This window comes from Acanthaster planci, linkage group LG10 (genome assembly GCF_054643075.1).
Source record: "Acanthaster planci isolate LZ-2023a linkage group LG10, COTS_SCS, whole genome shotgun sequence".
NCBI lineage: Eukaryota > Metazoa > Echinodermata > Asteroidea > Valvatida > Acanthasteridae > Acanthaster > Acanthaster planci.
The window spans coordinates 15,276,380-15,299,388 of record NC_141786.1 but is presented as its reverse complement, the minus strand read 5'-3'; the positions used below and the strand labels follow the sequence as shown (position 1 = coordinate 15,299,388).

Here is a 23,009-nt window from a genome sequence, read left to right as displayed (position 1 = left end):
ATAATATCTCCAAAATATGTGATGTGATTTGGGAAAACCCTTCACATGGTGAACGTGTCATTATGTCATATACATAAAAGGAATGCAAAGATTAAGACTTCTTCACTAGTAAGTAGATGGTTGTGGGTTCGAGTCCCACCCGAGTAAGCTTGTGAATTTTTCATAAGCTGTCAGACAAGTACTGAGTATACAAAAGTTAAAATGGCAAAAGTTACATCCCAGACTCAAAGTACATCATTAAAAAGACCCAAACATGTTGTCAAAACTTATATTCCTGTTTCCAGAATGTCAAAAACTGGAGTTCAGCTGTCCTGGTCAATCTTTTAAGCTCAAACATTTTGGTGAGTTTGTGGAAAAACTGAATTGAAGATGGCAAATACATTGAAAATGAGATTTATGTTCAATATTTCAAGAATGACAGTCAAGATATAGAAAAAAAATGGTGGCAAATTGTTAATTTTTCTCAAAAAAACCTCAAATACTATGAGTCTGTATTATCTCAATATTTTGTCAAAAACGTGACATGTTATGTGAAGGGTTTCCATGGACCCCATCACATGTACGCATAAAGTTGGGGCTGGAATGAAACATGTATATTGTACAAATTATGGAACCAAACTTGATCTCTGTAACGAAAGACGTGTATATATCCTAACTGGGGGAAATAAAACTATGCACACCCTCCCTCCAACACAAAGGGCACATTTGAGTTTGTACTGTGATGTAGTTCTGACATGAGAGGGCGGTTATTCTTGACGTGAATAGAAAAACAAACTTTTCCTGTGAAAGGGAGGCATTGTCGGACTTATTATGACACCGACTCGAAGACAATGGACATGTCGAAGGAGTTGACAGTTTCCTGCCTCGTCTTTCTGCACATGTTCGCATATATGCTTCCTTGACATTGAGAAATTTTCAGTGCATCAGTATCAAATTTTTGACCGGATCCCATGAAGTGAGCCTCGAGGCTACATTTGTCTGTAATTCCGTTTTAGCAGAGTTCCGTGCTTTTTGATATACAGATGAACCTCGTTATTTATGAGGTCTTTCGGGCTTCGCAGATCACCTCGTTGTAACAAGAACCTTGTATTATCAGGAATGTAAACCGAAATTTCCTTTCTATATATTGTATAAACAGTGCTTTTTGTAAAGAGTTTCGATTGTATCCCCCATTTCGGTATCCTGATGATTATGGTCAAGTAAGGTGATTCCCATCGATTTAAAATACATGTAGTGCACTTTTCAATGCAATCGAAAAGGATTTTTACTCATTCTTTTTAAGCCTGAGAAAGATTCTGCTAGGATCGAAGCGTCAGGCCCTCCTTATGTTGTGATTTGTATTTAACACGTCACTGTAACTACATACATGTATAGCAAGCAGTTTGCAGCAGTTTTGTTCCGGAATCGGAAAGGAATGTCAAATTGTTCTCATACACTGATGAGGAGTATTACAGCTGCACTTAAAAAATGAGCATACTTTTTATTCAGAATTGCAGCGTGTTTCGCTTTCACTCGGAAGAACAAAAACATAATACCTGTTAACAATTTGAAGGGAAAGTCCCTCGACATGGACACATCGGAAATGAAACTAAGTTCATAGACTTCTCCAGTGAAGTTAATGTTCCTTTTTATTGCAAATCTTTATTTGACATGCACAGGGAAGTGTACATAATGTAGTCACCTAAAAGTTAAACAATGTACAAACGAGACAAGACAAAAAAACTTTTTCAATTTTACAGAAGATCGTGTTGCCTTCTCAGCACAAACTAACAGGTCTGCGGTTTATCCGAGTATTACCAAATGAAAAACTCTAGTTTCTCTGTGCGAACGTACATCACAAACTTCTTTCACATCTGAATTTACTGGGGACACGGAACATCAAATTGGAGCTGTACAAAATATGAGCTTTCAGAAAATCTGGCCGCAGCAGGTAGATGTATTCCGGCACGATACACGTACACGCTGTACGCCATGGTGAACCTGTAAGAAAGCAATGCTACAAAGTAGGTGGGGTCGAGCAGTGGAAGGGGGGGCAAAATTTGTTACTCTCAACGGAGGAATTAAAGTTTTATCTTTTCTTTTCTGTTATTTTTTTGTTTTTCCTTTTTAGGGGGGGGCAAAACTCAACCCTAGGGATTCCCATAAATACAGAGGGATAAACAACACCTGCGGAACTCTTTCTCAGTATGGTCGGAACTCACGAGTGCTTGAGGTGAAATTAACATACTGGTACATAAGTGAGGTACTGATCTAATCTCATTGAACACTCAAAGTCAAAAATTCTGTACAAAATGCAATTAGATCCTCTTTCAACACATAATTGTTCCCTAGCCTTAACACTGCCACTTTTATATGGCTGAAAAATTTCCATGTACAATCACTGTTCTCAGTTTTCAATTTAGTTTCCATTTTAAGTGAGCAAGAGCAAGTGACATTTTGTTCTGCATTTAATGAACTACCGGTCCAAAAATCCTTGACTACTTTGTCGAGATGTCATAATTACAGGGGTGGCTGGTACTCACGTGTACTGTGAATGCCACCTTTTTTACAGGGAAAATTTACAATTTCTTGAAACATGCACGCCTTGTGCCTTCTGAAAGTTGGCATTTTCTGAAAGTTAGCATTTATTTTTATGGTTCAAAGACGATTTTCTATTGAATCCCCCTCCAAAAAAATCCAACCAAACAAACAAACAAACATGAATCCCAAGAAGTACGGTAGCTTCATATCTGTTATGGTAGCAACACAAACTTTTTTGTTCGCATATCAGCTCAATCTAACATTGACACTGAGCAGGTCAGACCAAGAACTGTGGTTAACTGGGGCACGTTCAACAATGCAATATCACTTACATGCAAACTATCTGCACACTATCAACTATAAAAGTTATACAGGGTATGCCAATACTATCCAACACTATTGCACTATTGATTGAATGCGGACCAGTTTTCTGAATTGACCACAAGTGGACAAGTCAAATGGTAACCTACTCACAACCCAACCGAAACTGAGATTGGACACACTGGTCGACGGATCAGTTTTATCAATCCCTTAAAAAGACAATAGGTAGTGAACATGTATGTAGAAATGATCTAGTTAATCTACATTCACAGGGGCGATTGAAAAATAGTGGAGCATTCCCTACGTCTTTCAGCTGAGAGACACAGGCCCGATCCCTCATTTTGTTTTGTGCACGCATCCAAATTCTGCTGTGTTCAACTTCAAGTGAACCCGGCCCATGTACACAGCTTATAGCAAAAAAACACACACAAGAAATAAAAAAAAGAAAAAAAAACCCGAACAGTACCAAGGCAAGGTCTAAAATACTGTAAAAATATTGAATAAAATTGTGCCAATGACCCTCTGGAGTTGATTTTATTTGGGGTCACTGGCTGAAGTTTAAAAGCAAGCAGGATAATACATCATGCCTTTTTAACAGAAATGTAATTTTTGACGCAAAATAACAGCATTCAAGTTGAAAATGTCACATTTAGCTGTTATGCGTAGCTGGGGTTATGGCAACACACAACAGCGACTTTGATCCATGGAGTTGCAGTGATCACTTGACCGTACTTTAACTCGAGACGCTCTCATTTCTATTTTGACATGGAGGCCTGCGATATAACAACCACCAGTCCTTGCCAAGTTGTAATCAAACCTACTTAGTGCTGAATACTGTCAGAATCCAGTTCACTGATCTCTGCATAAGAAATCCTCCCAGCCCAGTCTGAGCGCGACGAAAGAGTGAAACTGTATGCACTGGTTTCCAATCCCTCCACTGGAATGCGTGGAGGGAACCAGTTTTTATCCACCATCACTGAACAAAAATATGTACAAATCTAATGTCTGTAGAATGGTAATATGCATGACTGGATTTCTAATGTCCGGCAAATGAGCAGTCCAGGGGCATGTGTTTGTGACCCCTAGCAAGAAATGTCTTTGCAACAAAGCGATATTGGTGGTATGTGAAGCCGCAAAAACGAGAAATGATTGCCGCCTGAGCGAAACAGAGTGCATGGTAACGGTATTTTTGACAAAGGTCATTTTTCATTCCATATTCAGAATGTGTCTTACACCTCTGCTCTCGTCACAATCTCCAAAACAACAACCACCAAAAAAATAAATAAATAAATAAAATCAAATAAGAATAAAAAAATACCTGTTTCAGTTCCCTATACTTGACAACAAATTTGGCAATACATGAACCTATCACTGCCCTTGTTTTGGTAATGACAAAAACTCATCAACTTATTTTCTGCTACTTTATACTAGCAATAAACACACTCAAACTTCCTACTTTTCCTTCGTCGGATCAATAACGTCACACATGAATACCTGTAACCGAGGCTACGAATAAACCTGACCAATGGCCAAAGAAGACACGTTTTCTGCTCACGGTTGCAATGACCGCGCCCCACTATTTTTCTACAGAGACCAGTGGGAATATTCTGCACAGAACGATTCCCCTCAGAGCTCCATTTTGCCCTCTTTAGCCTTAATTTTTGTCAACGGGTGACACACATTATTTAACATCCCTGCATCTGACAATGACCCATCTTTTCTCTTTGTAAAACATTTACTTAAAAGAAAATAATTTGCTACGACAATCAAAGCCATATTACTTCTGAATACATACATATACATATACAAGATGTCTTGCGACTTGCACAACCTGTGATCTTAAACACCCTTCCAAACCTGTTCTTGGCTATGCGACTGTCAAAGAAAGTGACAAAATGAGATGAGTTAGTCAAGAAAAAAAACGAAATGTACACACAACTGTGGCCACTCAAGGGAGCAATTTTCACAAATAAAATGAACGCAGGCAATGCGGGTACATGTACTTTACATCGGCCTTCTTTCAATAAAAAATATCTCCCCCTGCAAAAAAAAGAAAATCTATAAAGGTTGTTATACGCTACACGCGACTGGAAGTCAAGACCCAGTCTAATACATGTACTGAGTTGTGGAGGATGGCACATTATGCTGCCTAACCAACTGCGCACTAGGCTTGGGCGAGTCTACTGTAGAATCGTTTAGAACCGATTCCCGAACTTGCTATGAGAGTCGTGACTCCACTGTTCAGGAGCAATTGACGCAATGCAGTAGGGGGTCTAGTTCCAAGAGAGAGTCCATTGCAAACTGTGCCTTTCAATTTATACACCTGTCTATGAAGATGGGATTGGAATTTTTAGGCTACAGTTATAAGTGGCTACTGGAGAAGGTACTGATTCCACTGTGAGTAGTATCAAAGTAGTATTGTACATGTGCAGTCTACTGTAATAGTACCGCTTCACACTACCATTTCATATATTGCTATGCCTGTCTTGCTAAAAATCAATGCATGTCAGCACCCATTTGGGAAAAGAGGGAACAGACTATTCCAAGCTTTCACAACCAAATTCTGGAACAACACGTACCCCTTTTTGAACATGCATAGGGTGCCACACTTGTTCTCAAACCGGCAGCAGAGGTCTGCCAATTGCAGAAAGAGCTCACTTGTGAGCATCGCGTCGACAGAGAATGACCCTTTGGGGATAATTGTTGAGAGGGTGCACTGTACAGGCCTCAAGCGGCAATATTTCCTTAGCAACAGGGCTCCTTTGTTGCTAAATGTGAAACGCTGGTTCACAAGCGACTAGCATTGCCATCGCATCACTGCCAACACATTGAATACTCCTGACCGACGTGGCTCTTTCCACCGATGACGGGGTGCTTCCGCTCGAGGCGGATTGTGACTTACTTTTTCATGTCTAGGAAAATTTGGCGTGGATACCGAAAGGGGTCGGGGCTCCTGGATGGACTCGAAATCAAGTCAAGTCCAGAAAAATGTAGCCAGAGCCTAATCCCAACAGGGCGGCTCTTCTCAGTTTGGCTGCTAGGCACGAGACAAGAACCTTTCTTTTCAAGCTCAATTCTTAGTGAACGTGAAAAATTTAAACATGCTGTAAACATTTGTTTCAGAATATCCTAAACACCTCAAAGTAGTATAAATGTACACCTTCAGGTAAAAAAGATTACCTAACATTTCCCCCTCATTAAAATGAACCCACCGATATATAAAAAAAGGTAATTTTGAAAAACAAGATTTTTAACAAAATTGCATTGACAACAGGAACATCTGGCTCAATATTTTTGGCCAAAAGTTGAAAACCACAAAATTCACTTCACATATCCTACAATATAAACAGATTAACAGATTATTTAAAAACGAAATTGATGCCCTGATTACAACAAAAAAAAGCTAAAAAAAAAAAAAACCCAAAATGCTTTCTTTACATCTTTACAAATTCAAAATACTTACATTGAGTAATATTTGCCACTTGAAACTGTATACTTAACAGTCACATACCAAAAAAAAATGGTCCGGAAGACGGTGGGAAATTTCGGACAGAAAAAAAGTCAACATCATGGTGTTTTTTGTGGTATAAAAAAAAATATTTCACACCTAATTGATCACATGGATGTGAACGCCTTGTTTGGTGGCCAGAGTGACACAGCCTGGCCTGCTGCTACCGGGGTAGGCTGTTTGGCGCCCTCTTCAGGGTGTATATAGACTTTTAATGCCCTCTTGGGCATTTTGCACACAGATAAATGTACATTTTAGCCATAAGACGCAAGTTACATTTCACATAATGAATTCGTTGCCAAAAAAAATTAAACGGCTGATTTTGATCAACAATTTAGAGATAGTATGCACATAATGAGTTATTGGCAAAAAGAAAGTTTTAATAAGCCACTTGCGAGTTAAATTTGAATAAAATCTGGTAAACTGAGTAATCGGATTACACATAAACGTAACAATTTGAATTCCCCAGACCAAAGACGCTGTTGCTATACCTCATGATTCAGGGCAAGCTTTTGCATAGCGACCGCCATCTCTGGAATGGACTGGTTCCTTTGTGCCCTTCTTATCCATTGAGTACAGTGTATTGTTACAAGGCATCTCTCATGTAACTAAGCAGATGATTGTCCCGAATCGAGAGGTACAGCAACAGTGGTCTTAAGATTGAGAATTCAAGTTATGTTCACGTGAATTTAAAGAACTCGGTGTACCAGATTTTATTCTAATTTAACTCCCAAAAAGGCTTGTTACTCTAAAAAAAATGGCAGCTTTTGTTAGTTGTTTTTCTTGTTTTCAAACACTTTTTTAAGGAATGGCTTTATATGTTAAAATCCAAAAGGACTTCCAGGTCCACAATTCAAAACTAACAAAACAATACATGTACGAAAAAATAACCCAATACATGTTGAAGAAAAAGGTATTTCGGAGCCCAGCATTACGGTGTAGAGTATTTTTTGTGTGTGCTTAAAGGTAGCAGTGGTGGAGGACCAACCACAGGTCACAAGTATAAATCCTGTGACTGTTTGGCCGGTAACCAGATTTGTAGTTACTCAATACGCTGGTCGCTTAGATGGTATCCGAATTACTTGACTCAAGCTCGACACAACACACAACTCGGATGCAGCCACAGCCATAATACTCCTGCGTATGTTCAAGCCGCTGCCAAGTCAGGAAAACTCAGCCTTAGCAACTCCATAGAACATCCTTCATTGCTGATGCATGCATACTGGACTGAGGCTTGGAATTAGAGTAGCCTATGAAAGTCCAACAGCCCAGTGTAAGTTTTAAGTTCTTGCTAGGTGAATTCCTGCATGGCCTTAAAAGCGAACCGGTAAGTCTGGCCTCCTACGTCACTTCAATGATACAGGCCGGCACGTGCAGGCCAGCCACCGACTGTTTTTTTCTTTTACTCTTCATCATAAAAAATAAGGAAGAAAAAGTCGCCAAACCGGGGTTGAGTGTTCCAAGATCAAGTATTCAACTGGGAAGTGAAAAGCTTGCAGCAAGTGTGACGCTCCACAAATTTTCAAACAAGAAAATGGCACAATTTGCTTTAATTAAAATCTCCCACAATTAACACTGATTCATCACTCCTCAATCACTCCACTCAAGTGCTACCGACACGAAAGAATCGTACGCAAAATGCTCTTTAACACAAGAATACAATCCTGAATTGTCTCTAAAGACTGCAGCATGTATTACCGCTGCTGACGATCACCGACACAGAAACGCAACCTCAATGGATACAAACTATCTTGGTTCTTAAAAAAACCAGAAAATGCTCCACGAAAGTCAGAGCCAAACAGAAAGAGAAAGATTAATGTACATCCGTGGGCAAAAAATCTGCCTTTAATTTATAAAAAATAGCTCTGTTTAGAATATATTTATATATGTATAATCCGCATTTACTGACGCCAGAGTTCTGAAGAAAAGTCAAGACAGCACACAAACTGTGATCTGTTGCTGGATGCGCGCGGGCAGGTGCTCACGTGCGCATCTCGCGGCACATCCCAGACTTGCCGCCGCTGGGGAAGCGGACTGGGCGGAGCTGGGATGGGGGCGGGTCATTAGGCCGGGCCGAGGGCTTCATGAGGATGAGGGCCGAGCCCAGGCAGGCCTGGACGGGGGCGGGCGCGCCCCCCGGCAGGGAGATGATGGTTGTGGCCACCGCCGCCATGTCGTCCTCCGTGGGCTCGCACGCGATCAGCCCGCAGGTTAACAACTGAAAGACAAAAATGCAGACAGTAAACGCAAACCTGACAACTTGATGCAAAATGAACCATACAGGAAACTAACGAGGTGCTTCCATATCAATAATAAAGACGAATGAAAGAAAGTGATCCCAGGGATTCGAACCTGCACCCTCTAGAAAACCATACCAGCACTCCATTAAACTGAGCTACCCAGCCCTATAAAGTACCAAAGTGAATACTTGGAATAAAAGGCATTAGCTTGCAAACCAGCGTGTGAACCCATTCCTTTGCACTACACTTCCTGGTTCAAAATGACGTCACATTTGTGACCCAGCACATCGAAATCAGGAATAAGTCTCAAATTGACTTTTTGAGATATGTACATGGTCAGAAAGAGAACTACATAAGCTTTCAAATGATCTGTCATGTTCATCAGATCATAACTAGAGAACCAAAGCAGAAACACACTTGTAATGTGTACCATTCGAAAGTTTATGAAATTCACTTTCTCACCATGTGCATATCTCAGAAAGTCAATTTGAGACTTGTTCCCAATTTCGATGTGCTGGGTCACATTTTGGCATTCTGTCTCGGTGGTTCCTTCAATCTGTCAGTATCTTAGTTATTGCAAGCCAAAGGTCGCAAAAATCTGGACAAGCAACAGTAGCAACGTTGTAAATCTGAGAAGTTGTCGACATCGGACTAGCACGCCTCCCAAACAATGGTATTGACAAATAGGGGCAGCCAACAATGTAGGGCTGAACATCTTCTATAGATTGGCAATGCATGTTGACCAATGCCGTAACTATTTATTAGACGGTATTTAGGAGCCGGCCATTTTGAACTGAAATCGGGGATAACTTTTCATTTTGGGAACCTGCTAGTAAAAATAACAACACAATAAAGGTCCATTACAAATCAATGCCAGTTTGCATTTAGAATAACAAGAAATTTGTGAGAAGTTAATTTCTAAATGGACATAAAAAATACAGAAAGTGAGGCTTGGAACCCCAAAACTGTATGGCACCCCCCATAACAGACTGCATTTGAATATGATCGTGTCAGGGAACAAGATCAAAGCCGGCTTCCCCGTGATTAATGTCTAATTGGAAGGCACATTACGGTTTCAGTAACTATACCCACTACTTTTTTTCTGACCCTTACTTTGGTGGGAGATGTCGGTCGGGATCCCGGATGGCATTCCGACGCACCTCTCTTCATCCTACTGTGCTTCCGTGGTGGCACTGTCGCAGCAGTGGCCGGGGTGACCCATGTCCCCGAGGGCAGGCCCTCGACATGCAATAGGACGTCCCCGATGGGCCGGCTGGCCCGGTGCTCCAACTCCAGGGCCCGGCGCTGCCGATCGTTGCGCACCTCCAGCGCCACCTTGACCTTCCAGGCCACCACCAGGATGGCCAGGAAGAGGAAGAAGCAGGAGAGAAACACGGAGAAGAAGACGAAGAGGTCGATGTGGGGCTGATCCTGCCGGAAGTACATGATGCCGCTGGTGGCAGCGGCTGCCCCTACTCCCTCCTCCAAGGACGGTGTTCCCATACCATCGGCGATCTCTCGACTCAGCAGCGTAATGAAGAACTTCTTGGTCTTGAGGCTGTGGACGTCCTCGGGCAGGGTGACCACCAGGCGATTGCGCAGGCCCCGGACGATGGCCACAAAGTTTGGATCATCGATATTGACGAAGGTGTTAATGTTGTCCGTGGCCGCGTACTCCGTCAGAGTGTTGTAGACTGGCGGTGCCACTGAGGACGTCAGGGCCTGTCCCAAAAATGAACACAGTCTTAAGAACGCAACCCATGGCTTAGAAAACAAAACGTGCAAAGTGTCCCAGAAGCCTGAAGACAGCATGCCTTTGCAAAAACAGAGAACATCCCCAAAAGCGCAAAAACCATGACTCAGGTTGTGCAAACCTGCACCAAAATCGTTTAAGGCTCAACTGAGAATGGAGATTTTTAGTAAATGTGATTTTTGACGGTCAGTGTTCAATTTACAGAGATGTGCTCGGAAATACATGCGCCTTCCAAGTATTCTGGTGTATGTGGATCTGCCAATTGGGATACAGAGATTTGAAAGTGTACATGCCTCCACACACATGAAATGCCTTTCTTTGCCCGTCATGTTATGTCACATGAAAAACCTCTATGACACTAGGGTAGGAATTTTTGTCTGAGTGTATACCTGGCAGTTAGAAACCAAAAACCAGGAGGCAACAAATCCCCAAAATGTACAGAGGACCACTTCTTTCACGGCAAGATATACCTGTTCTCCGACCTCAAGTTCTTGTGGCACGTTCCGTCGCTCCCGCGGCAGGCCCTTGGTGTGTCGCTTGGCGCGGTAGGCCTCCTCGTACAGATTGGCGCCCTCCAGAGAGACGCTGTGCTCCCCGGTGGTCCGGTTGGTGGCCACGCGGAGGTAGTCGAAACTGTGCGTGATGTAGACGTCCAGCGCGCCCGCCGTGACGTCCACCGTCAGCCGTATGTCCAGGTTGGTGAATTTGGGCTGGACGACAAAGAATGACGCCCGACCGAACGGCAGGGGGACGGAGTCCAACGGGCAATCTGAACAGAGGAAAGAAACCAGGAGAGATAGGTTCAATTCTTCACACTCTTTGACAAAATGGATTTAGGGAAGGGTGGGGTTTATTTCCTATTCGGGGGAGGCTCTTGACAACGTGAAATGCACTAAATTTTTTTGACAAAACGATTCCACAACTAATGTTTGAAAGTGTAACCAGCTCGTGGTAAAGGTGAAACAAGTTGTGCTAGCTATCCTTACCGTGCAATGGCCCGCTCCAAGTTGCAGGGGTGAAATTCCTCCTGAAATGTCAAGCTTGGGTTTTTTTTGTCAGCGATACCAGCTTGGATCTCTGACCGTTTCAATTTTGTAAACAAAAATTGTATGAAAGGTCATACATTGGTTGCTGGGGAGATTTAAGGTGTGTCTTCCAAACCTATTAGAGTCAGAGTTAGACAACATTAGCAAAGCTTCTTTTCTGCGCTGTATTCTGCTGACGTCCATTACTATGAAAAAAAGCATCTCCAGAAGGGGATGGTCTATCCGCCCTGAGTTGAAATGCACTCTCACCGGTGAAAGAGAGACTGGTACAGAACAGAAAGTTTGCCAACCGGTCTCTTGCACGCATCCGGCGTGCAAGCAGAGACCATACATTCCAGACTACATTCATAGTGCATACTCAGCATGCTCTGCGTCAAAAGCGCTAATATCACAGGACCGTCCATTTGATTTCAAAACACGCCCTCTGTTGTTCCCGCTCGGAGTGGATTGAGGGCTGCTTTTAATATACCACATGAAAGCTTACACTTCGTTAATACCAGCACCATTTTTTTCATCTTTGCAACATAATACACCGTTCTTCCAGAACAGGTCACCCATAGAAATTCCAGACCTTTCCGAGGTCTTTCCAGTCAACGGGAATCCTGAGAATGACAGAACTACAGCAAGATGCCCTGTCCACCGTCAACATTCCACTGGATTGCTGACTTACTTGTTTGGGTCTCTGGGTCAAAGCAAGTGTCTTGGTCAACGTGCATCTGGCGATAGCACTGGCGGCCGTCAGTGGGTTCACCAATGAACAACTCCTCGCAGATTGAACACTGTCAGAGAAAAAAATCGAAATTGGATTTTAAAAAAGCTACAAGGCAATGGAAATTCAAGGTTTGACAGCCCTAAAACTCTGGGCATCCCTGTGAATATGCAACAAAACGCAACTGAAAAACCTTGCAACGGTTGACTGTGTTGCGCTACTCAGTGAGCTTGACCTGCAACAGCTTGCAACAGAGGATTGTGTTGAAATGTGCAGTGAACTCAAACTGCAACAATGCTGTCAAACAAACAACTCTGGGCATCAGTCTAAATGCATTGGAATTCAACACAATTGAAATGACAGCCCTTCAACGAGTCGCAACAGAGGATTGTGTTGAAATGTGCAGTGAACTCAAACTGCAACAATGCTGCCAAACAAACAACTCTGGGCATCAGTCTAAATGCATTGGAGTTCAACACAACTGCAAATAGCCCTGCAAGGAGTTGCAACAGAAGATTGTGTTGCATTGTGCAGTGAACTCAACCTGCAACAGCTTTATCAAACAACTTTGGGCATCCATCCCCAACAAAAGTCAAACACAGCTGAAAAGATGGCCTTGCCACAAGTCGCAACAGTGGACTGTGTTGCATCATGCAATGAACTTGACCTGCAGTAGCTTTGTCAGGCCGCAACGTAGAGTTCCTTGTCACTTCCTACTCACAGCTTTCAACCGCAGCTAAAATAATCTGCCCTGTTGGCCATTTAAAGCAGTATTTAAAATCTTTCCAATGCCTCAATACTAGTCTTTACATCAATATCTAATTTAAGAGACAAAATGAGTATCAAAAACAGTTCTGTTGCACACAGCAGTGTTGTAGTCAAGACCATCACGAGACCAGTCCCAAGTAACAGGGTGAATGACACAGGAATACTTTTGTTGCAGTTCATTTGAATAGCTTGTGACTTGAATTCAGACTAGAGGTCTTGTGAATGTCTTCAGTGGTCTCGACTACGACATTGGCACATTGCACTGAACTCATTTTTGAGCAAACATTGAAGTTCAGGTCACAAAATGCTTTTCAAAGGAGGAAAATCTCTCCTGGACCTTGCGGAGTCCAGATCAAGATCACTTCCCCATTGGAAACGTTGATTTCAAACAACCAAAACTTTCCTTGCGCATGCTGGACTTGACCTAAAATCTGACGTTTCATTACATGAGCATTTGTACAAGATCTTGGAGAAGGTTTCGACAACAGCAATGGCTTGAGACAGGAAGTCGCTCTTTCAGCATTGACATTTCAGACAGATGAGCATATTTAGACTGTCTACCTGGTGTGCCCAGCAAGGTGCGGGGTATCTCTCGGTGGGGCAGGAGGGCGTGTCCGTGTTGTTCTTGCACTGGCAGTCCTCCCCGCTGGTCTTGTCGCAGCGGTCCCAGTGCCCGTTGCATTGGCACCTGTAGAGGAGCCGAGGAGCAACAGGTACAAGTATCCGATTTGTGCATGCATGGTTGAGGGCGCCAAACACTTCTCAAAACAATAGAATTGAGCTTACTCATTTGGGCCAGTCGGTGTCAAGACCAGTCAGGGCTTTACTCTACTTGTTTTATTTGCAATGTTTAGAATTTAATTAAAAATTTTCTATTTCTGAAACTAAAAGGGTCTCACATCAATGCAAATTTGCCGCTCTTGTTTTCTTCCGTGGAGAAAAAAACATTAATAGGACAGCTTATCAACAACGGGCAAACACACACTTCTGTGTAAAAGAAAAGGGCTTCTGACTCACACTTGGCAGTGGTTCCCGTCTTTAAAGTATCCGTCGATGCAGGTCTCGCACATCTGACCAGCGCTGTAGTTGCGACAGTTGACACAGACGGCGTTGGTGACGGGACCGACGGGAAACTCTACTGGGACCTGAAAAAAAAAGAGAGAGAAATAAAAGGTCACAAGTGAAAAATTACATCAAACTCTAACCATACTTAACCTAACGGTGTCCAACAATGGGCTCTTGGTTGGATTTTCTTGATGAATGAAAGGCCTCTTGGTATAGATGTTGGACTCTGTTGGGTTCAGTGGGGTTCCTTGGGAAAACGAGGAGGATTACGGTTAACAACTGACTGATATTTGAATTAAAAAAGTGACCCCTGTGCACAGCGCAAGGTATTTCCCGGTTCACAGGAATGAACGTGTGGGACGGACGGAAGAGTAGTCTGGCACTCACGCTGATCAGGTCTAGCTGCAGACCCTCATCCCGGGTGCGGTTGAAGTTCTCCTCCGAGAGGCAGATGTCGCTGTTGCCGTGGCAATAGGCAAAGCAGGGCATGCACTGCCCACCGTTGGTGGGGTCACCCACAAAGAACGGCAGGCACTTGTCGCAGCTCTGACCCTACAAACAACAAAGTCAAAACCAAAAACGTTATGGGCACCATTTTTTCCACTTTCCCCTGCACTACAGTATTTCTATCGTGGACTAGATATCCGTTGACGGACGGCAGTCACACAGAACAGTCCGATCCGTTCAACTTACACCCGATAATCTCTAGGAGACCTTATTCTGCCAACACACTGCTCGGTCTGCGATGATTGATTCGCACAACGCACAACGCTGTGTGTGTGTATCGCACGCACGCATACAAAAGGACTCCAAAAGCATTGTCACGTACGCATGCTACATGTGTACAGATGTACGTAGATGCAATGTCATGAACATCCATGTTGTGCTTAATGAAGTTTGACTTCCGGTGTTCATCACAGCAACGGTCAGGCCTTTTTCACAAGTCGGCCACACAGAACTCAACGCGAGGTTAAATTTTCTTATATTTGGGGCCCCGAAAATAAAATTGAAAGCAATGAGAAAGGTTTATTATAGTTTCATATCATTGATGACGAATAACTGAAAATTTGTGATTTATTGTATTTACTGTTCTATTAAAACAACAAATGAAAGTAAGGAATGGATCCAAAATAGTCTGCCGCCATCCCATTTGACACATTGCTTTGTATAAGATAGATTCAGGGAACATGATCAAAAATGGCTTCCCTGCAAATAAGGTCTACTATTCTGGACATTTTTTCTGGTCTCTTTAATTGTGTTGCCAGCGTACTGTATCATGAATATGTATGAGGGAAGAAAAAAGTGAACGGTAAGAATCTGGACAACTGTGGCAGTGGTGGAGATTTCAACATCTCCCTGACCTTTTGACCTCTTGGCCCTCCGACTTTAATACCTGGGTGTTGTTCATGCACTGCAGGCAATTGGTGCGATTGTGGGGCTCCGGTCCGGCGCAGGTGCTGTGGCCGTTGCACTCGCACTCCACCGCGCAGTCGGCCCCCACGTGGCCAAAGTTGCACAGGCAGACGTCGGGCCGGATGCAGATGCCGTTCTGGCAGGGGGGATTGCAGACCGGCAGGCACGCTGAACCCTCGCTGGAAGTGGGGGGTGTTTTGGGGGAGGGGTGGATAAAAGAGGGGGTGGACAGAGACGGGGTGGCAAAAGAAGGGGTGGAAAAAGGGGGCGAAAAAAGAGGGAGTGGAAAGAGGAAATAACCATAAAACACAGGATTGAGATTGGACAGGAATTAGGCCAACAGAGCGGTCAGATAGATAGCTGTTCCACTACTTGCCTTGTGCTTCCCCATGCTTTTGTAACAACAGGGGTGTGAGTGGCCCCTTAAAATTAAAGCTGAAAACAGCAAACAAAAAGCTGAAATGTAATACGTTCCCAGGCTTCTGTACAGATCAGGTGTAAAAAAAAATGAAATTCAGGGACATCGAAACAGAAAAAGTTTTCTTTTAAGGAGCATGTCAAAATGGCCAAGCACAATATTGTAAAGGAGAATATTGAAAAAGATGGAAATAGACAAAAATTCATTTTTTGGGACAATAGCCTCACTTTGTCAGAACGGTGATGATTTGTGCATCATTTCCTACTAGCCCCGTTGCCGGTTTTAACACGAGACAGTCGCCAAGCGACACTTTTTTCCAACATGCCTGGCCCTAACACACTCCAGGGTTCCACGCACACTCAACCTCTGCCGAGCCTTGGGACCTCTGGGTCCTTCATTCACTAATTTCTGTGATGTGTTTGCGAGTCGTCTGCTCACTGTCGCAGAAAAATCTCTGTCCTCTCAACTTTGATGCTCATTTTAAAAAGTGCGGCAAAGTGCGGTCCAGGCTCACCTTTCTTGCTCATAGCCGGCCTTGCAGTTGCACTCGTAGGAGGTGAGCGTGTCGTTGCACTCCTCGTTCTCTCGGCAGTCGTGGTGGCCGTTCAGGCACTCGTTCTCTGGCGGGCAAGCCATGAAGGTCCACAGAGGAGGTTCTTGGAAGTTGACGGGCGTGAAGGTGACAAATTCTGTGTGTGAAAGAAAGAAAAAAGTCACCTTCTCATGCTGTGTCTCAGTTGAAGGTTTTACCTAGCAGAGGTTGGCAAACTATAGCTACTTGTCACTACATGCACAAAAGCAAAATATTAATTCTCGGTGATTGAAAATCCCACATAGCTATCAAACATCAAATGACTATATACCACTACAAATAATTGGAACTTGAAAACATGACTCTACACAGAGTGTAATAGAGAAAGTGCACATTCCATGATAAGACCGGTTTCCAATGGAGGGAAACCTTCCTGGAAACTAGAGCACTGAAATGAATACATTGTGCCCACAAATGTGTACAGGCGTGTCATACATGGTGTGGACCTCTGCACAAAAGAAGCCCACATAATGCAGAGTATGGTGGCATTGTGTGGACTTGCACACGTCCACACAAGGTTTCCCCCTCTCTGGAAAAGGGGTTTAGAGGCATTTTGGGGTGGGGTCATCCGTGGTAAAAGGAAGAGGAATAGTCATGGAAACCTTGTACAAAAAAAACAGCCAAAAATCTTGTTCCTGGTTGAAGAAAAGATGAGTATTTTCACCTAGTTCTCTTAACTGCACGAAAACAAAGGAATGTCCACAGTAGGTATGTAAGGTAAACGTGTGGGTAAAATGCTGAAGAAACTGTGTGTGGACCTGCACATGTGCATGTCTTCCATTCATTTTCACTACACTTCCTGGTTCAATATGATCGCACACTTCAGTAGGCTCTATACAAATGGTACTGTAGGTAAACAGGAAAAGGGGCTCTTCCTGGGATATCTTGGTTAGGGCCGTGCCGAATGTTCAAATAGTACTGTCTGAATTTGAACATTTGAATGAAAAATTCACAGAAAGGACGGGAGAATTTTCTTTTGTTTTAAATGAGAAAAATTGCACTGTGTAAGCTTGTTTCAAGCAGATTGACATGAAAAACGACAAAAATATTACACATCAAAAAGTGAATTATTCCTTGAAAAATTTTAAAGGAATATAAATTTTTAACAGGGCAAGAAGTATGGTTTGTCTCTAAAATCTTGCTAAATTGTGGCTGGAGATACTCCTAGACATGAGAGGCAACAATACTGCTTATAATGTACAATTGTGTGCATTATTGCAACTGATTTTGTATACGGTTTAATCATCAACAATCTGCCGCTTGGTAAGACCAAATATCCAGCTATTCAATCGAATTGAAGGTCAAAGATTCGAATAGTGAATCATTGGAATTGACTCAGCCCTAATCTTGGTTAAGTTTTCATATTAAATGTTCATAATGTAAGGTCGGTGCTATATTTTGTTATAGATAACGTTTCATATCCTGGACAACGTTTCCGGCTCATGAGACAATCCCGTAATCCCATCCACGGAAGTCAATCGCACAGTTGAGCCACAGATCGAAACACAATCCATTCAAACAGTTCACCCGCTGACACAACAGTGGAATGTACCGGTACTCAGCACAGACTTTGCGCACATGATAAATCGGTGCCCATCATGTCGTACATATCACGTGACAAGTACGTGATTTGTCGCCTTGTGGAGCGGCTGACATAATGACAAAGATGGCCCTGCGTCATTTATCATCCCCTTGCCCACACTGTGTGACTGGACCAGCGATGGGATTTGTGGTTTAGTGTGCAGACAAGTAGAGGATCATTCATGGCTCGAGGTTTCCAATTTGTAATGCCAGCATCATGTACATGAATGTGGCAAGCAGACAATCTTACATCATGGCATTACTAGAAACACTTCCCCAGAAAGACCTCTTATCATAAAATCGGACACATTTTTCGAATGTCAAGTTTTGTTTTTGCTGTTAAACTACCGACAGCCACAATTGACGCAATGTTGTTGGTGTCAACAGAGGCTTAAGATGCACGCTCAAGAAAATTATAGCACTCAGGAAACCTACAGAAATAGAGAAACCTAACAGAACTTAGAAAACGTAAAGGACCCCTGAAACTTAAACACCTCAGGAAAAGTACAGTACTTGGGGGAAAAAAGGACACCTGTAGAAAATAGGAAACAAAAAAGACATAAGAACTAATTCATATAGGAAACCCACAGAACTTAGGAAACTCACAGAACTGAAGGAAATCACAGAGCTAAGGAAACACACAGAACTTTTAAAAACCACAGGACTCAAACAGACACAACACAGGAAACCTACAGGACGTGGGAAAGCTACAGATTTGATGAAACCTACAGAACTTTACATTACAGAACTATTAATCCCTTCACAGTGGATGACTGCTACAGCCGCAGCTTTGTGTGAGAATTAGTGCATACCACACATACAGTCTATTCACCATGCAGCTGCTGGTTCAATGGGGCCTGCTGCTGGACAAAGCCCTCCATTCAGGGCATACCACAGCCCAGCAGTCACGGTCAAAAGAATCCCGCCATGAAGGGGTTAAAGGAAACCTACCGATCTTAGAAAACCTACAAAACTAAGAAAAACTGTCTTAATACCCACAGAACCTAGAAACCAGCAGAACTTGGGATATCTATAGAACTTAGGAAACCTAGAGAACTTAGGAAACCTAGAGAACTTAGGAAACCGATAAATGTACAAAAGAAATATGAAAAAAAATAGGAACCAAAAAAGTTCAGAATATATACAGAACTAGGAAAAACACCGAACTTAGGACTTAGGATTGCATAGCAGAGTGGCATCGAGCCTGGTATTTTTGGCAAGCAGTAAATAGGGGAATGTTACATTTAATAGGGGAAACAACATGCAATGAATGTTAGATAAAATGAACATCAATCTCACCGTTTACGTCATAGTCCTTCAAGGTGACGCCCTCAGCCGAGCAGGTGCCCCCCGTGGGCTGGTACAGACCCCCCTCCATGCACACCCCGGTGCCGTTGCCCGGGGGCCCCACCGCGCACCAGCCACAGCCCGGCTGCCCCAGGCAGTGGGCGCACTGGGTGTGCAGGTAGCAGGGCTGGGGGCAGTTCTGGGTGCCGCTGCGGGCCAGCGGGCCACAGGCGCCCGTGGAGCAGATCAGGGGCAGGTAGGTGGGGGAAAAGCACTGCCAAGAATGGAAACAAAATCCGAGAAAAACAAGAAAATCAGACCCACAGTCCTGTTTTTGTATTGTGTCAAACGCCACGTTTTCTTCAATTACCCAATCGTTTTAAGAACTCGTAATGTAAAAATCAACAGCAGAATGAGAAACACTGAAATCCATCAAATCTTTGAGGATCAAATTTCCGGGATGCAACATCTGCAAATTTGTGGAGAAGTCTGTTTTCCCAAACCTGAAATAAATACCATCAGTCTTCCCAGGACTACCAAAAAGCCAAACTGTACAGATCAAAGCAGCGAACAGTTTTTACAACCATTGGAAATGCGCAATGTGCTTGAAATCAAACTTACTTTCACTATTTATTTTTTTTATGTAAAATGGAATGTCGGTGCCCTTTTTTGTGTGATGTCATCCTAGGGAGAAAACATCAATTTTGCATTGATCTGTGCAGCAAAAAACCTCCTGGTGATTCACTGCTGCGTACTGAGCGAATTCGGGCTTCATCCTTTGAACAGGAAGACCTACAAACTGAACACTGTTTACCCCTTGAATGACATCACAGCAACTGCGCCCTCAGTTACCCAGGAAAAGCATGCACAGTTTCAATAGGTTTCTTTCAATAGGTAGACTTTATAATACACTTTGAATTCGCTAGGGTGTCGACTAGTTTGACACGTTGGAGAAGAGACAAGCTTCACAAAAGGTGTTTCTTTGAAAGATTCATTGCACATCTCCTTTAATGGTAATCATGAGCTTACTATCACGCCACTGCATGTACGCACATACAAAATTGAAAGCCCAACGAGACAGTGGATTTTGTGCCAATTTGGGCACTTTCTGTTATTGCTATCTTTCCACTGCGATTCTAACTGGAGCCTTGGATGGCATTTTGGCTCCTTGCTCAAGTGGCCTCTCACCTCGCCGAGTCGCGAGCTCCAGACGCACTCCTGCCATGCCCCATCGGCGCCCTTGGTATCCAGGCAGTCCAGGCAGGTGCGGTGGGTGTGGCACGGGGCGGGGCAGGGCTCCGTCGGGGAGGAGCTGATGTGGATGTCGGCGGGCGCTATCTGCAGCAGTGAGTCGCGGAAGCAGTTCCAGTCGTAGGTGGGGTTGGCGTTGAGCAGTCGCCGCACCTCGCCTGTTGGAAAAGAAGAAAAGATGGAAAGGAATTTGCGTATATTAACAAAGGGATTAAGACCAATTATACGTTTGCTTATTCCCAGTTTGTGACACTTGGTAGGTGTCAGGAACAGGTCAGGGAATACAAAAGGCCAAGTGATGTCATCATATGCTTGAAGGGGGACATTTTAGGCATCAGAGGAAAAGGTTAGCGAACGTATTGGCCTGCTTGGATTGCCACGTGCGATTGTCTCGAAACTTGGCACGTATGAAGAACAGTGCTGCTGATTCACAATGGCAAAGCGACGTCGTGATGACAGCGTCACGCACTGGGGAAACAAAAGTGGCAGTTCGGGTGGTGGAAGTGGAGGTCTCCGGGGGGGATTGGGCCTGGAGCAAGGAGAGAGGGCATACGTACTGGCCCGCTTGAACTGGCGCGTCCAGATGCAGTTGCCGAGCACGCACTTGGCGCAGTCGCTGGCCTCGCACTCCAGCTCGGGGCACTGGTCCGAGTCGCTGATCTCCTTCTGTTTGTCCACCTGGCAGTTGTGTTCCTCCATGCAATCCAGCTGGCGGGAGATGCAGGCGCCGTCTGGACAGTTCGAGCACCACATGCAGGTCTGATGGACAGGAAAAGGAGGGTTAATAAAAAACCCCCCCAAAAAACAGGGCTACAGACCGGCGTATTGAAAGCATCATTTTCTGTCCAATGGACCTCGAGCGGGACCAAGAGAGGGTGCTTCTTTCCTATAGAAAAGAGGCTCCTTTGGTGGGAACCACTCAAAGCAGACTGTAGTCTAGCTCTTTTCAAGCACCAAGTTCTCTGTCAAACGCTGAGTAAGGCTGCATCCGAATCTCTTCTCTAGAGCTAGGTCTAGGTCTTCACTCCATTGGAAATGGGTGGAGACGCGTAGACAATAGACTTAGCCGTAGCTCTGGAAGCCCGTTTCGGACACAGCCTATGCCTTTTGCGAGTGAACAGGATGATGTACACAAAATTAGGCTCGGGGCCAGGCACCATAAGTTTTTACATTTTATTGATTTGTCGAATAAAAAGATATAGGTTCCGCGTGATTTTCTAGGTTGGGTCGGATAAAAGGAAACAAAGCTATTTTTTTATTTGGCCTTAAGCGCAAGGCCCGTGTCTGGATATTGGCACAGTGGGCCTGGCCTTACCTGTTCGGCCAAATGGTGGGCCGGTTGGGTCATGACGCACTCACTGCAGGATCTGGCCGCCCGACAGTTGCGGAACTCCACCCGGGCGTTGTCGCAGACGGTGCCTTGCTCCAGCGTGTACTCGCCGCTGCAGCTGTGGGGGGAGGGGGCAGCAGACAAACAGCAGCGTCAGTGCCAAATCACGCAAGGAGTTATTCCAGGGTTTCGTCTAGGACTGAAATATCTGCCTGACCCTTCCCAGCCAAGCTTAAACCTTGGTTGCTTTATTACTACTTAAGAAGTACAAAAATGCTGTAAACTACAATAACATGAAAATAAAACAATTTGTGATATAAGCAAATAAAAATTCCCTTAAATATAGCTTACCACTGTATTCTAAAATGAAAGAATTTATTTAGTAACCGTTTCCAACAGCAAGAAAATTGCCACTTACAGGAAAGGTACAAAAACTAGAAATTGAAATACAAGACAATAAATCAATATATATGTACATTTAAAAATTTAGGGAAAAGAGCCTAAAAGGAGAAGATTCAAATGAAACACCAATAAAAGATATATTATTTGAATTACATGTATCAACACTATATGCGGCATATGCGACGGGGGAGTTAAATATTAAATGCAGTGAATTTCAGTTCCGGTATTTATGAGTTACTTAGTCTGAGAGCTTGGTAGATTTCGCTACGAAAGCAAGCAAGACTCGCCGCCCCAAACACATCACACCTCTCATGGAGTCCACTGTATGTTGATCGTCATTGTCATTTTCAATAAAAAACATACTCAGTGAAACACTTCTGACAAGATCTAGTGGAGCCTGTTTTGAACACAAGCCCACTGGCTTTTTAAAAACTGGACTTCAACGTAATCCTCACTTCAGCAGGTGACCATCATTCATAATGCTTTTCTGCCAAAGTCTGGTGCCCTACCTCTCGGGGAACAGGTCGAGGTTGGATTTGCAGAACAGCAGGTTCTGGGTGTTGTTGGTCTCCACGCAGGCCCCGCACCCCGGTGTGCCCCGACAACCATCGGCCGTGGTCTGCAGGGTGCAAAGGTCAGCGGGCAGGGACAGCCGATGCAGGGCACCCAGCGACGTCCCGTCGTTCCCGCCAAACGTGTAGATGGTGTCATCGGCGGTGACGGCGGCCGCCAGCGAGGTGGACGGGGACGGGGGACTTCCCACCACGAAATCTGTCGGGAAATCCACAGAGCAAATTTATAGTGT

General features: G+C 43.9%; 1 protein-coding gene across 1 annotated transcript in view; it reads right to left on the bottom strand.

Moving 5' to 3' along the window:
• Positions 1 to 1,610: 1,610 nt before the first annotated feature.
• megf8 (multiple EGF like domains 8) overlaps positions 1,611 to 23,009 on the bottom strand; it is a 72,030-nt gene continuing 50,631 nt past the window's right edge. Inside the window, exons 32-45 of the mRNA XM_087142575.1 lie at positions 22,714 to 22,975; positions 21,788 to 21,920; positions 21,030 to 21,231; positions 20,410 to 20,630; positions 19,234 to 19,495; positions 16,276 to 16,450; positions 15,324 to 15,522; positions 14,318 to 14,482; positions 13,883 to 14,010; positions 13,427 to 13,553; positions 12,059 to 12,167; positions 10,813 to 11,111; positions 9,703 to 10,311; positions 1,611 to 8,567 (exon numbers count right to left, since the gene is read on the bottom strand). Of these exons, the coding sequence (XP_086998701.1) occupies positions 8,331 to 8,567; positions 9,703 to 10,311; positions 10,813 to 11,111; positions 12,059 to 12,167; positions 13,427 to 13,553; positions 13,883 to 14,010; positions 14,318 to 14,482; positions 15,324 to 15,522; positions 16,276 to 16,450; positions 19,234 to 19,495; positions 20,410 to 20,630; positions 21,030 to 21,231; positions 21,788 to 21,920; positions 22,714 to 22,975 (3,128 nt within the window). The 3' untranslated portion in view covers positions 1,611 to 8,330. The remainder of the gene's footprint in view (positions 8,568 to 9,702; positions 10,312 to 10,812; positions 11,112 to 12,058; positions 12,168 to 13,426; positions 13,554 to 13,882; positions 14,011 to 14,317; positions 14,483 to 15,323; positions 15,523 to 16,275; positions 16,451 to 19,233; positions 19,496 to 20,409; positions 20,631 to 21,029; positions 21,232 to 21,787; positions 21,921 to 22,713; positions 22,976 to 23,009) is intronic.